At 47.3% G+C, this 14,384-nt stretch overlaps 1 protein-coding gene across 1 annotated transcript in view; it reads left to right on the top strand.

Moving 5' to 3' along the window:
- The window catches only part of EXOC4 (exocyst complex component 4), a 351,415-nt gene that overhangs the window by 319,576 nt on the left and 17,455 nt on the right, over nt 1–14,384 (top strand). The window contains exons 16-17 of the mRNA XM_083700107.1: nt 543–721; nt 1,371–1,530. Of these exons, the coding sequence (XP_083556233.1) occupies nt 543–721; nt 1,371–1,530 (339 nt within the window). The remainder of the gene's footprint in view (nt 1–542; nt 722–1,370; nt 1,531–14,384) is intronic.

The raw sequence follows: 14,384 nt of genomic DNA, 5'->3' as shown, positions 1-14,384 counted from the left end.
AATTCTATAGATACATACCGGGAAGATTCCAGTAAGTAGGCAAGACTACATTTCTTACTTTGTGGTGAAGATGAATACTAGCCAGGTTTTAGAGAAAAAACAAAAAATCGCTATCCCACACCCCAGACACCATTGCATAAGACTAAAGTGTTCAGGAAAAGATGTAGTTGACGCTTCTTCTTGGCCCAGGCCTTAATTCTCCCCTACCTTGGAGCAACAAGAATAATGGATGGCTTTCAAACTGAGTCCTACTCACAGTACACCTCTTGAAAATAATGAACCCAAGTCTACTCTGGGTAGAACTAGCATTGACTACCACCCAGTGCTAGTATCTTCTTCAGTATAAAGCAGGCGATATGATGTTTGGCACATCCATAGATCCCCCATGTCTTGTCCAAGGGATCCATGGATGATTTGGATTTTCCCACATGCAAATGTACACCCAACCATTGGGTCTTGGCAGCTGTTGATTAAGCTAAATATTTTCTCTGATTAAGTAGTATGATGTCGTTGAACAGCTATCATTGCCTTCTGTTTTGCAGGGTTCACTGCTTCCACTATCTGATCCCCTTGACTAAACAAGGAAATTACGCCATTGTTGCCAATGTGGAGAGCATGGATTATGACCCCCTGGTGGTGCGACTCAATAAGGACATCAGCTTCGTTGAAGAAGCCATGAGTGCCAGTCTTCAGCAGCACAAGTTCCAGTATATCTTTGAAGGTCATTTGCTTTCCAGTGATTTGGGGATGATGAACCCTATACAGTCCAGCAAGCGGGTGGTGTGGGGGAGATTTCCATTTTCTGGGTGAAAGCAGACCATACTGAGTCCATACATAGAATTGCAGGCTGTCTTAGGTTAAAGACATGAGCTTGTGCGTCTTGTTGCTAAGCCAATATATGACTTCATGAGAATGAGCAAGCATGTGAGTGCCCCGGTTAGTGTGTTAGACTAGGACCTGGGAGACCAGGGTTCAAATCTCCACTCATAAAGATCACTTGGTGACCTTGGGCTAGTTACTGCCTCTCAACCTAACCTACCTCACAGGGTTGTTATGGAGGTTAAATGGGGAGCGGAAAGAACCACATTCACCACCTTGAGCGCTTCCCCCTTGCATTTCATCAGGCAGGGCAGCCAAAACTAAAAGGTTGCAAAAATTCTGTGCGACGGACATATGTTGGAAAGCTTTTGTGAGTGCCCTGAAATAAATGGGACCCAGGAAAAGTCAAAATGTTGCCTGTTTGATGTGCCTCGTTAAGCAGAATCATTTCATAAGTTACTGTTTTGCTGATTTTATCTCTCTGTCTTAATCCTTTCTTCTTACCGGTCACCTATATGTGAAATTTTCCTTACCTTTCCTGCTCCCTCCAGGTTTGGGCCACTTGATTTCCTGTATTCTCATAAACGGGGCCCAGTACTTCAAGCGCATCAGTGAATCTGGCATCAAGAAGATGTGCCGAAACATCTTTATCCTTCAACAGAACCTGACCAACATCACCATGTCACGGGAGGCGGACCTGGACTTTGCAAGGTGAGAGGGGAACTTGTGCTGCCTCCAAAATGTGGACTGCAAAAGTTTAGCAAAGGAGGATGGGCTCAGTGTCTGAGGGCAAGTTTTGCATGTAGAAAGACCTCACTTCAGTTGGATTTTGACACGGTGGCCCCATGATCATTAGCATGCAGTGTGGATGCTATTTTGTCACAAATCCAGCCTTAGGGCAAGAGTTTGGCCTGGATGACTTTTCCAGACACAATTCCGCTGTAATTCAGTGTGGGCCATGGACTGGCGCCCAGGTTAATGAAAGCAAGCATCAACAGCCCCCCTGCCCACCCCCATCACCACCAGAAGGATTGCATTGATTTTGCAAACAGGAGAAGTGCGGGCTGCCTCTCTCTGGCCGATTGTCTCTTTAATCTTGGCATTAGTTATTTCAGCAATGGACAGCTGAATGTATGAAATATTCATAAGGATATTTTTGGGGTCAGGAATCAAAATGCCTGTCTGGACTGAGCAGAAAAAGCTTTTGTGTCTGTCCCCCCGTGCCTTGGACTCGGAATAATCCACCAATAATGGAAGGGGAAGCTCACAGTCTTTTGTCCCCTTTTTTCCTTCCCCGAGACCGAATTAGATGGGTGAAGAAGTCTGACTTGAGCAGATTTAGGGGGAACAAAGTCCGCTGGTGAGCTTCAATTATTTGGATTCTCATATGGGGAATGATCTCATTATTGAGTTAGCCTATTCATAATAACATTGACATGGGGAAATTACAAAACCCCGAGGCAGAGAGGGGGGCTCCATTACCAATTCTCTCCGGAATATAATTCTCAAATTCAATCATTTCCTTTTTAAATGATTTAAAACACACACACACACAACTTGAAATGTTAACTAAATTAGCGCAGGTTTTTGGCAGGCGGCACAGGACTCGAACATGTGCTGACAGCAACTGGCACCCATATCAGAGACCCAAGTGCAAGAGAAGGTTGGCAGCGGAACGAGCCAAGGCAATGAACAGACAGTGTTTGGGGCATGGAGGGCGACACTTGCTAGGTCATCTGCTCTGCATGTTATCCCCATGTTGGTCACCACCCTGCACTGCCTCCTGCCGTAGCCCGGCTTTACGAATGCCAGGGCGTCAGTAAAAAGCAACGGCACCACATTCACATGCTTTCTCAGCCCTGTATGTCCCACTGGATGGGCTGTGGCTCATCTCTTCAGCTGCCACACAAATGAGGTTCTGCCCACAGCCCACAGTAAGCACTGTTGGTGCTTCCATATTCCCCCTTTGCGCAGGGTAGGCCACACTTCGTGCTGGGCGATTTTCCTTCTCCTACTAACCCGGGTCAGAGGAGCCCCACTCTTCGGAATTCCGTGCCTTTTTAAAAATGAAATAAAAAAGTTTTCGGCATAAAATGCAATCAAAGCCAAACTAATCTAGAGAAGAAAAATGTGAAAAAAGCAAGAATAACAAAGAATAATGAAAAGAACAGGAGACGAGAAAGGGAATGAAAGCCCAGCCTCTATCACAATTCTATGTTGTCTCTTACCCCACACACAGAAGAGTGAACCCTCCCAGCTCTCGCCTGGTAGATTCCCCCTCTCCAACTCGATCCCCCATCCAGGCACCTCTCAGGCCCAGCACTGCTTACTGCTGAGGAGTCCAATCCGTTCTGTTGTTGTTGTTGTTTAGTCATTTAGTCGTGTCCGACTCTTCATGACCCCATGGACCAGAGCATGCCAGGCACTCCTGTCTTTCACTGCCTCCCACAGTTTGGTGAAATTCATGTTCGTAGCTTCGCGAACACTGTCCCACCATCTCGTCCTCTGTCGTCCCCTTCTCCTTGTGCCCTCCATCTTCCCCAACATCAGGGTCTTTTCCAGGGAGTCTTCTCTTCTCATGAGGTGGCCAAAGTCTTGGAGCCTCAGCTTCAGCATCTGTCCTTCCAGTGAGCACTCAGGGCTGATTTCCTTCAGAATGGAGAGGGTTGATCTTCTTGCAGTCCATGGGACTCTCAAGAGTCTCCTCCAGGAAGCATCCATTCTTCGGCGATCAGCCTTCTTTATGGTCCAGCTCTCACTTCCATACATCACTACTGGGAAAACCATAGCTTGACCTATACGGACCTTTCTTGGCAAGGTGATGTCTCTGCTTTTTAAGATGCTGTCTAGGTTTGTCATTGCTTTTCTCCCAAGAAGCAGCCGTCTTTTAATTTCGTGGCTGCTGTCACCATCTGCAGTGATCATGGAGCCCAAGAAAATAAAATCTCTCACTGCCTCCATTTCTTCCCCTTCTATTTGCCAGGAGATGATGGGACCAGTGGCCATGATCTTTGGGGTTTTTTTTTGTCCATTCTGTAGCCTTTTGAGAAGCAGGAGCAACTCTGACCCTGCTTCCACTTACAGTCTCCCCAAGGAGATTCACATACGTCAAATGCAGTTTGTTTCAGACTTGTTTTAATAAAGCTTCTTTGGACCTGCATGGAGGGCCAAATGCATTTGGAGAACTGGGCAGTGGCCCTGCCTCAGAACAGCGCCCTCAAGACTGTTCTTTGGCCCAGTGCTCTTGGCATTCTTGCACTGGAGCTCTGATCTTCTCTAGCTGTCCAGTTTCCAGCATATATCTCATATCTCTTATGAAACATAAGCTGCCTTTAGATTAAAACCACTGTGTTCTTCAAACAGCAGGTGAAGGTGGGGGGCAGCTGCAAATGGCTTTCAGCCATCCAAGTGTTCCTTAAGTATTAAAAAGCCCAAGCAGGGCTGGTGAGGAAAGGGTTCTGTAATGAGGGGACCACCACTGAAAAAGCCCTGGTCCTTGCAGCTATTGGCCAGACTTTCTGGAACAATGGAGTTCAGAGCAAGGCTTTGTTCACTGGTTGTAGCAGTGGAGGATGAGGAGACTCACTGCAGTCCTCGCCTTGAGTTTGCCCCTTCCAAGAGCTTTCTCAAATTGGCACTAAAACACGCTCCCATGCCCATGGACTCATCCCCCAAGGTGAGTTTCCCGTGTGTGTGTTGGGGTGCTTCTGTGACAATGACAGTCATATTCAGTGTTTATGCAACACCATCAAAGCACTGTATAGGAGTGTGTGGGCTTTGGAGTTTCTCAGACCTCTTCATCTCACAAGACGATGGGCTGGGGGCTGGATAGTGTATGTACCTCAAGAGCCATGACGCAGCTCTGGCTCACATGCCCTGCATGCATGAGGTTGCTGGGCCAAAGATTCCTGCATCGCAGGGGGTTGGTCTAGGATGAGCCTTGGGGTCCCTTCCAGCTTCTATGGTTCTATGACTCCAGAGCAATAGAATATAGCATTGCTCTGGTTTAAAGCCTGTGTGTGTGTGTGTGTGTGTGTGTGTGTGTAACAATTGTTAAATGAAGCAAACTGCAGTCCCTGAAATGCTGCTGTTTAAATGGAACCTCTTCTACGGGATATGATGTTGTGATTGATAAGCAGCAACCTGAGCATTATAGACGCTGAGATGTTTTGGATTCGATTCAGCTCCCCTTGAAATATTTCGCAACATACTGCTTGATGTCGACAAGGGCCGACTCAGTGGCACACATCCAGTTGGGATCCAGCTCTGTTGAGCTGGTGCTGTGTGGCAAATTGCATCCGGTTGCCAAGGTCCCTTTTATGCTGTCATTGTGTGGTTCTGTTGTTTTTAATTTTGTTCTCTAGCAAGCTGCAGGGGTTTTCCTCCCCAGACTACTTGTAATGTGTCTGTGTTCCTGCAGCAGCCATTTGGTAATATAATGCTGCCATCTACTGGTGTTTTCTGGCAGGAGCTGGACATTTATTTACTTTCCCATTTATGCGCTGCGCTTTCCCCCAGTGAGCTCATAGCAGGGTGCATCATACCATCACAAAGCCCCTGTGAAGCAGGCTCCATAGAAAGCATTTCCCACAAGGCTGTGCTTGAAGCTGGAACTCTGCATCCCCAATACAGTACAATACAATACAATATATTGTTGTTTAGTTGTTTAGCCGTGTCCGACTCTTCGTGACCCCATGGACCAGAACACACCAGGCACTCCTGTCTTCCACTGCCTCCCGCAACTTGGTCAAACTCATGCTGGTAGCTTCGAGAACACTGTCCAACCATCTCGTCCTCTGTTGTCCCCTTCTCCTTGTGCCCTCCATCTTTCCCAACATCAGGGTCTTTTCCAGGGAGTTTTCTCTTCTCATGAGGTGGCCAAAGTACTGGAGCCTCAGCTTCAGGATCTGTCCTTCCAGTGAGCACTCAGGGCTGATTTCCTCCAGAATGGAGGGGTTTGATCTTCTTGCAGTCCATGGGACTCTCAAGAGTCTCCTCCAGCACCATAATTCAAAAGCATCCATTCTTCGGCAATCAGCCTTCTTTATGGTCCAGCTCTCACTTCCATACATCACTACGGGGAAAACCATAGCTTTAACTATACGGACCTTTGTTGGCAAGGTGATGTCTCTGCTTTTTAAGATGCTGTCTAATATATATATTCAAATATATAAAAGGATGTCACATAGAGGAGGGAGAAAGGTTGTTTTCGGCTGCTCCAGAGAAGCGGACACGGAGCAATGGATCCAAACTACAAGAAAGAAGATTCCACCTAAACATTAGGAAGAACTTCCTGACAGTAAGAGCTGTTCGACAGTGGAATTTGCTGCCAAGGAGTGTGGTGGAGTCTCCTTCTTTGGAGGTCTTTAAGCAGAGGCTTGACAACCATATGTCAGGAGTGCTCTGATGGTGTTTCCTGCTTGGCAGGGGGTTGGACTCGATGGCCCTTGGGGTCTCTTCCAACTCTATGATTCTATGATTCTATTCTATGATTCTATGTTCCAAAAGTGAGGTCTTCAAGAGAGGGAGACCCTTCATGGGTTCCACCTGCCTCACCTTGGACTGTAGAGGAACCTACATAAAGTCCTCTGCTGAGGCCCTTAATACCCAGGCAGGCTCAGGAGAGAGAAGGCACATTCCTTGAGGTCTCCTGCTCCTAGCTGGTTAGGGTTTCAAAGGTTTAGAATGATTAAAGGCAGCTTTAATGGCGCCTCCTTGGGTCCTGCTTTCTGTTGGTGCTTAAGAACACATGCTTTGCTTACTTTTCAATTAAGAACTTGGCTCCCAAAAATACTTCCTTTCCCTTTTGTTTGTCTTCTTCCCTGTAGTTTCTGCTGAGCTCTGATCTCAGCATAGCTTTAATTAGTTCTAATTAGCACTTGCGCTACATTGACAACAACAAAAGCCCCCAAACATGGTGGATTAAGCCCGAACCCCCCTCTGCTTTGCTGTGCCTTTCCTCATTGTGGTTCCCGTTTGCGTGGAGCGATCAAAGTCTGGGCTTCCCTTCTCTTCTGCAGAGGAAGCAAGAAAACAGATCTGCCAGATTCCGTCTGTGGAATAGGACAGTGGTGTAGTCAGTAGCTGCCTCGGCAGGAGAATTTTGGACAAAACGCAGGTTCTCCTGCCATCGGTGTTTTCATTATTCTTGTTCCAACATGTGCTGCTGTGCCTGATGGGGGTTGTAGTGCAAAACATATGGAGGGCACCTGGTTGGCGTAGGGTGCTTAAGGGCACAGCCAGCATAGGAGTGTAAATAATAATAATAATAATAATAATAATAATAATAATAATAATTTATTTGTACCCCACCCATCTGGCTGGGTTTCCCCAGCCACTCTGGGCGGCTTCCACAAAGACCAAAAATACACTAAGATGTCACACATTAAAAACTGCCTTAAGATGTCTTCTGAATGTCAGGTAGTTGTTTATCTTTTTGACATCTGATGGGAGGGCGTTCCACAGGGCGGGCGCCACTACCAAGAAGGCCCTCTGCCTGGTTCCCTGTAGCTTTGCTTCTTGCAATGAGGGAACCGCCAGAAGGCCCTCGCGCTGGACCTCAGCGTCCAGGCAGAACGATGGGGGTGGAGACGCTCCTTCAGGTATACTGGGCTGAGGCTGTTTAGGGCTTTAAAGATCAACACCAACACTTTGAATTGTGTTCGGAAAGGGAAAGGGAAAGCAGGCATAGGCAAACTCCAGCCCTCCAGAAGATTGGGACTACAATTCCCATCATCCCTAGCTAACAGGACCTGTGGTCAGGGATGATGGGAATTGTAGTCCCAAATATCTGGAGGGCCAGAGTTTGCCATACTTGGTGTAAAGTGTTGGGGAGACTAACAGTGTCTTCCTCCCTGCACCTTGATAACACTCTGGCAAAGAGAGTTATGGGTTGGACCTTGGCTGTCATGCAGATCCTCCCGTTACTTGGCCAGAGCTGGTTCTTCCACTGTTCAGCCCAGCTGGATTAGGTGACTTGAGGAATCAATGAGAATCTGGCTGGCCTGTCTAATTGCTGCTCCAGCTTTGCTTCCTTGCTTGCTTGATTTTATATACCGCCCTTCATCAAAAGATCTCAGAGCAGCTCACAAGATAGAAACACGAGATAAAAGCACAAATAGTTAAAGCAGAAACAACAAAACAATAGCCCCCCTCCCACAAACACATTCTGCCCATCATCCAGAAAGTAGCAAATTGCAGTTTTCACTGCAATGGGGGTAATAGTCTGAAGAAATGCTTTGCATGGGAAAGTTGCAGGTAGACATCTCTGCATGCACATACAGGGGTCGTCTGTAATACAGTGAAGTGCTGGTGGTGGCCAGTGTGGCTTGAGAAGTGTTATTTTGCAACTTGTGAGGAAATCCCTTAGCTCTGGAGTGCCAAGGAGAAAGCAGATGATGGCAGTGACTGATGTTACCTCTCCCCTGAGACTGCACCACTGTTTGTGCAAGGAGGAAGCAGCCCTTTCTGAAGTTCTGTCTTCAGAGCAGCTTTCAGAAGGCACAGAAGGTCCTGCCCTGGATTGGACAGGCCTCTACTCTTGGGTGCCACAGGATTTCTTCTTAGCTGGCAGCACACTGTGCTCAGTCGCTCAGTCCCGCTCCTCTCTTTTTCTGAGCTAGGCCTTAGAAAGGCCACTCTCCCCATAACTTAAGTCCTGCTCTGCTCCTTCTGAAACCCTTCAGGTCTTATTCCTCAGCTCAGGCTTCTCAGGCTGCCAACTCTCACAAGCCATGCATCTCCAGCTATCTCCTGGGCAAAATGGCCTTTGCAGCTACGTCTTGGGCTGCTGACAGCCTTGCAGGCCTCTCCTCTCTGCCAGCCCTCCTCAAACTCTGCCTGTTCCAGACTCCAACCTTCTAAAAACACCAGAAGAGCCTGGCAGCTGGATTAGGCCAAAGTCCCGTCTAGTCCAATATCCTGTTCTCACAGTGGCCAACCAGATAATAATAATAATAATAATTTATACCCCGCCCTCCCCAGCCAAGACTGGGCTCAGGGCGGCTAACAACCAATAATAAAAACAAGTTGATTAAAATACAATTTTAAAAACAAGATTAAAATACAACATTAAAACCCACAAGCAGGACATGAGTGCATTGGTGCTCTCAGCAACTGACATTCAGAGGCATAACTGCCTCGGACAGTTGAGGGACATCATGGCTAGTGGCCGTTAGTCTCTGGCTTTTTTTCTCAGGCATGACCCTCCTGCTTTGAGAATCGCAGTTAAATATCCGTCATCTCCTTGCAGCATCTCCTCGGATGGAATAGGGTTCAAACAGGTCAGAAGCACAAGTTGCCAGAAACGATGTTTGTGTTTATTACTTTCATTGGGTAGCCTGTCTCGTTCTGAACAAGTAATGGCATGGAAACACATGCCTGTGCACCATTAAAATAGCAAGAGAGACACCTCAAAACACTAAAATAACCAGCTTGTTGGTTCTACTCCAGCCCGCTGAGGACAACCCAGAGAGCTCAAAATGCTTCCTGTAGAGAGTGTTCCCCCTGAGTATGCAAGCTGAAGATGCAGAATGAAGTCAGGCATACTATAAAAAGAGAAGCCACAGCAGGCTTTTTGCCCGTGGTGTGAGCTCAGATTCTTCTCAGCTTCACAGTTTGCATGCTAGACATATATCCCAGCGTCAGTCTTTTTAAAGAAAATAATAACGCGCCATATGTACATTTATCTGTTCATCTTTCCATCTTGAGAGCAAGAAAAAAGAAGCTCTGCAAACATTTTTTTTTTTTTTAAGAGTTACTAAAGCTGCTCTAGGGGATGGTAAGGGGAGGTAGGTTTGTGACATTACAGGCATCCGCCAATAGGCGCTCTCCACGAGGGGATTCCCGCCTTTCGTCTTATTGAATGAAAACCCTGCACAGCCACTTCTGCCACTCCACCACCCTGACCGTCGTGGAACAGAAATATTGTGTCTGCTTATAAAGAGGCAAAACCTCCACTCTTGCAGCAGTACTTTTGCGCACACCAGGGCTGAGACAAAAATGCTGAAATGTTAATGTTGGCAGTTTTTTTAGAGGGACTGAAAATGACATGCTTGCACCAAAGATACCTCTCTGCCCCCACCCACATAAAAAACACAGTCCTTGGTTTTGCTTATTTTCAGGGAGGTGACAAAACTCATCCACGTTCTGGGAGGTGGGCTGACCATCAGCGGGGAATTAATTTTGCCAATACCACGGGGTTCAGCAGCAGCCCACTGTTTTCCTTCTCCTAGAAATCTGGAGTGGAATCCCTAAAATCCCTTGTACACCTCCTTCCGACAACTTCTGCAGTCAAGCCGGTGCCAAACATCTTGCTCTTCTTTCCTTTGGACCACATCAGCCAGGCCGAGATGGGGGTCTTCTCGTCTGGGCAGCCAAGGATCTCCAAACACACTCCCCATAGAGTGCCCCCTAGAGATCACTTATGTGCTGCTAACACAGTGGTTTAGACTTCACCCCCAGAGGCACACTCCCTTGTCTTTCGAGACAGACGGATGCCAACAACAACAGAATGCACTGAAAGCAGCATCCTTCGAAGTGGACCGGGGATGCCAGTCCTACAGGGTCTGCCCACCCTGTACTGTTTTCCTGATTTAAATCAGACAACCCAACCTATCTGGGGAAATGGGGATGAGGATTTTCACAGAAAGGAAGGGTTCACTCTTCTTCTTCTTCTTCTTCTTCTCCTTCCCCTCCTCCTCCTCCTCCTCCTTTTTTGGTGTTCACTCATAGCCAAGTATGATTGTCTTCTATGAACATAGTCTTAACAATTAGTCTGTAAGTGACTGTTGAGGCCATTTCTGGATCCACACATCCTTCCACAGTGGGGATATAGGTTTTCAGGCAGGAGGTGATCACGGTGAAGGTTTGCCAAGTGTGTTTGAACATTTTCAAAGTCCATGATACCTTTGGTAAATAAAGGCTGTTCTCCAGTTGGAGCGCTCGCAGGCCAGTGTTTCCCAGTTGTCAACGTTTATACTACATTTTTTAAAAATTGCCTTGAGAGAGTATTTAAACCTTTTTTGTTGACCACCAGCATTACACTTTCCATTATAAAGTTCGGAATAGAGTAGTTGCTTTGGAAGACGATCATCGGGCATCCGCACAACATGACCAGTCCAACAAAGTTGATGTTGAAGAATCGTTGCTTCAACACTGGTGATCTTTGCTTCTTCCAGTACACTGGCATTAGTTCGCCTGCCTTCCCAAGTGATGTGTAAAAATTTTCGGAGACACCAATGATGGAATCTTTCAAGGAGTTGGAGATGGCGTTTATAAGTGGTCCATGCTTCACAAGCATTTTCACAGAAAGAAAGGGTTCACTACTATCCCCAATGGTGTCCCACTCCTGATTGTATTGGGTCAGGGCGGGGGGCATTCCCTGCAGCTGTTATTGAATTGTTTGTTTTTTGAACAACAACAACAATCAACAGAGTCACCGGTCTCTCGTCATTTCATCCTTATTATCCCAAAACAGCAGATGCAGTGGAGTGAGGGTGGTCCTGGCCAAGGGTTTTTTTGAGCCAGGAACATCTTATTTTGTAGCTCAGAGCTCCTTCAGGTGACCTGCTTGTGGAGGCAACCGCAATCCGCTAGCTGCTCCAGGATATAAGTGTGTCAAACTAATAAATGAGCTGCACAAATCAACATTCTTCTTCTTTTAAGCAGTCTGTTCAAAAGCGTAGAGCACCTAGCAGTAAGTCGGGCATTTAATACTCCAGCCTGCCTGCCCTCTGCACACCACTGCCTCTCTCTTCTTGGTGGTTTTCACTTTTGCAGGAAAGATGTTATGTAGATCCGCCATTTGAACATTTCCTGGGGGCACTTTTAATCCCTTTGCTCTAACCTTTTAAATATAAAGGCGTTTGTGGCCTTGGTAATGATTTTCACTGCCTGAATGTGGATGCTATTTGGTTGCTCTTAATGAAGAGGTGCAATTCCATTTTCTTCAGCTAAAAATACCATTGTCAGGGGTACATTGATGGGTGAAAATTTAAGGGCGGGGAGGACCTTTTCTCACCTGGCAATTTTTGAAATTGAAGGGGAGCGTTGTCTGGTTGATGACCTTTTCAGTCTACAGGAAACCTGTTTTCACATTCTCAGAGACAAGAAATTTCACATGGGAGCTGAATCCAGTACTTTCAGCCTCCTCTTCCTCCTCTGCTAGGGGGTGTGCTGGCAAAGTAGGAATACAAGCACCAGAAGTTGGCAGTTTCTGGGCCAAATCAAAACTTGTCCCCTGCAAGAACCCCTGAATAGGCGAGGGGCTTGGTCTCACCACTCAAAGAACCTGGCCCCTTGGTTCCCTTCTCCTCTCTGAGTGGGACGCGGGTGGCACTGTGGTCCAAACCCCTGAGCCTCTTGGGTTTGCTGGTCAGAAGGTCAGCAGTTCGAATCCACGCAGCGGGATGAGCTCCCATTGCTCTGTCCCAGCTCCTGCCAACCTAGCAGTTTGAAAACATGCCAGTGCAAGTGGATAAATAGGTACCGCTGCAGCTGGAAGGTAAATGGCGTTTACATGCGCTCTGGCAGTCATCACAGTCCTCTGTGCGCCAGAAGCGGTTTAGTCATGCTGGCCACACGACCCGGAAAGCTGTCTGTGGACAATCACCAGCTCCCTTGTCCTGAAAAGCGAGATGAGTGCCGCACCCCATCGTCGCCTTTGACTGAACTTAACCATCCAGGGGTCCTTTACCTTACCCTCTCTGGGTATTGCCCCAAATGCAGCATTGGACCCAAAGGGGTGCAGCTAAACCAGTGTTGGAATAACAGACCAGGTATTGTAGGCAGATCAGTCAGCAGTGCTGGCAGGCAGGAGGACCATCAGGCAGGAGGAGCAGGCTGGGCAACAAGACAAGTATCCGGGGGCAGCAGCAAGGCAGAGAACAAGCTGGGACCTTGGCAAGGATCACTCTCTGGTTGCCCCCTCAAACAAAGCACCATCTGGGCATGTGCTGCAATGCTCTCCATCCCACAGAGGTGGGCTTAAGGCCATGTGTGTATCAGCCCTCCTTGAACTATTCCCATTACGGAGAGATGCCTGGGGACAAAGGGAGTTGCTTCCCTCTTGCACATGGAGATGCTGTCCTTGTCCGGCAGATGGAGGTGTCAGAAAGAGACAGGAGGGTAAAGAGGAGAGGAGTGTAGGGTGAGACAAGGGCTGGATCTAGACACATCAGTTAAATGTACAGTAGTACCTTGGGTTACATACGCTTCAGGTTTCATACGCTTCAGGTTACAGACTCCGCTAACCCAGAAATAGTGCTTCAGGTTAAGAACTTTGCTTCAGGATGAGAACAGAAGCAGGAGGCCACATTAGCTAAAGTGGTTCTTCAGGTTATGAACAGTTTCATGTTAAGAACGGACCTCCAGAATGAATTAAGTACTTAACCTGAGGGACCACTGATTTCCTTAAGGAAATCAGCCCTGAGTGCTCACTGGAAGGACAGATGGTGAAGCTGAGGCTCCAATGCTTTGGCCACCTCATGAGAAGAGAAGGCTCCCTGGAAAAGACCCTGATGTTGGGAAAGATGGAGGGCACAAGGAGAAGGGGACAACAGAGGACGAGATGGTGGGACAGTGTTCTCGAAGCTACCAGCATGACTTTGACCAAACTGAGGGAGGCAGTGGAAGACAGGAGTGCCTGGCGTGCTCTGGTCCAGGGGGTCACAAAAAGTTGGACATGACTAAACGACTAAACAACAACACCACTGTATTGCAAACTTTGTATGAGAAATTGGGTTCGCAAAAACAGAACTCCACAGTGCCATCTGGTGTCAGTGTTAGAATGCATAAGCAACGCATATAAAGCACTTTTTCTTTGCCAATGTAGCTGAGTCCAAGATAGAAGCAGGGTGAGAAGAAGCACCTTCTGCTTGTAAATTCTGCATCCCTCCCATCTTTTCCCACAACCTAAAAAGAAAGGCGGGTAAATATTGAATTGTCAACTTGAAAGGAGAAGTCTGTCACTTTGTTCTAACCTCTGAATGGGAGGAACTCTTTTTTTCTGGGCTATGTTTTTGTACCAGGAAGCCCATCTAAAGAAGATGGGGAGACATTCTGCCACCAAAGTGTTTTTCACCTCCCCATAGGAGGCTATGCTGCTTCATGCTTGCCTCTCTCTAGACAGTAACAGATATTTCGCGGAAGGTGGTATCATTCTGTTTCAGTGTACACCTCAGTGGGACCACTTAATCCCACGTTTTGCATATCCCATTGTCCATCTCTCCCTCTTAATTAAATTAAGCTGGTGCGGTGAACTTTTCAGCTGTCAGGAGAGGCTTTTGAAGCTATTCAGAGAACAAGATAAGCCAGCAACAGCACTTCTCTCTTATCCAGAGTCACTTGACCTTGGTTGGGGAATGCTGCGTCCGCCCCCTGCCCCACTGCTTACGGTTCTCTAGAGCACAAAGACATCACTTGGGAATGGCTAAAATAGACCAGCTGAGCACTGTACACTTTTTGTGGAGGCTTCCTCCTCTTCAGATTCAGATTGTAAGAGTGAGGTGCGGGACACTTCCACACAGTGAGGCAATTCTCCAGCCAGGTGAGGTTTCGCTTCACCC

This window comes from Podarcis gaigeae (assembly GCF_964106915.1).
Source record: "Podarcis gaigeae genome assembly, chromosome: 10".
NCBI classification, from domain to species: Eukaryota; Metazoa; Chordata; class Lepidosauria; order Squamata; family Lacertidae; genus Podarcis; species Podarcis gaigeae.
This window is presented reverse-complemented; position numbering and strand designations above follow the sequence as displayed.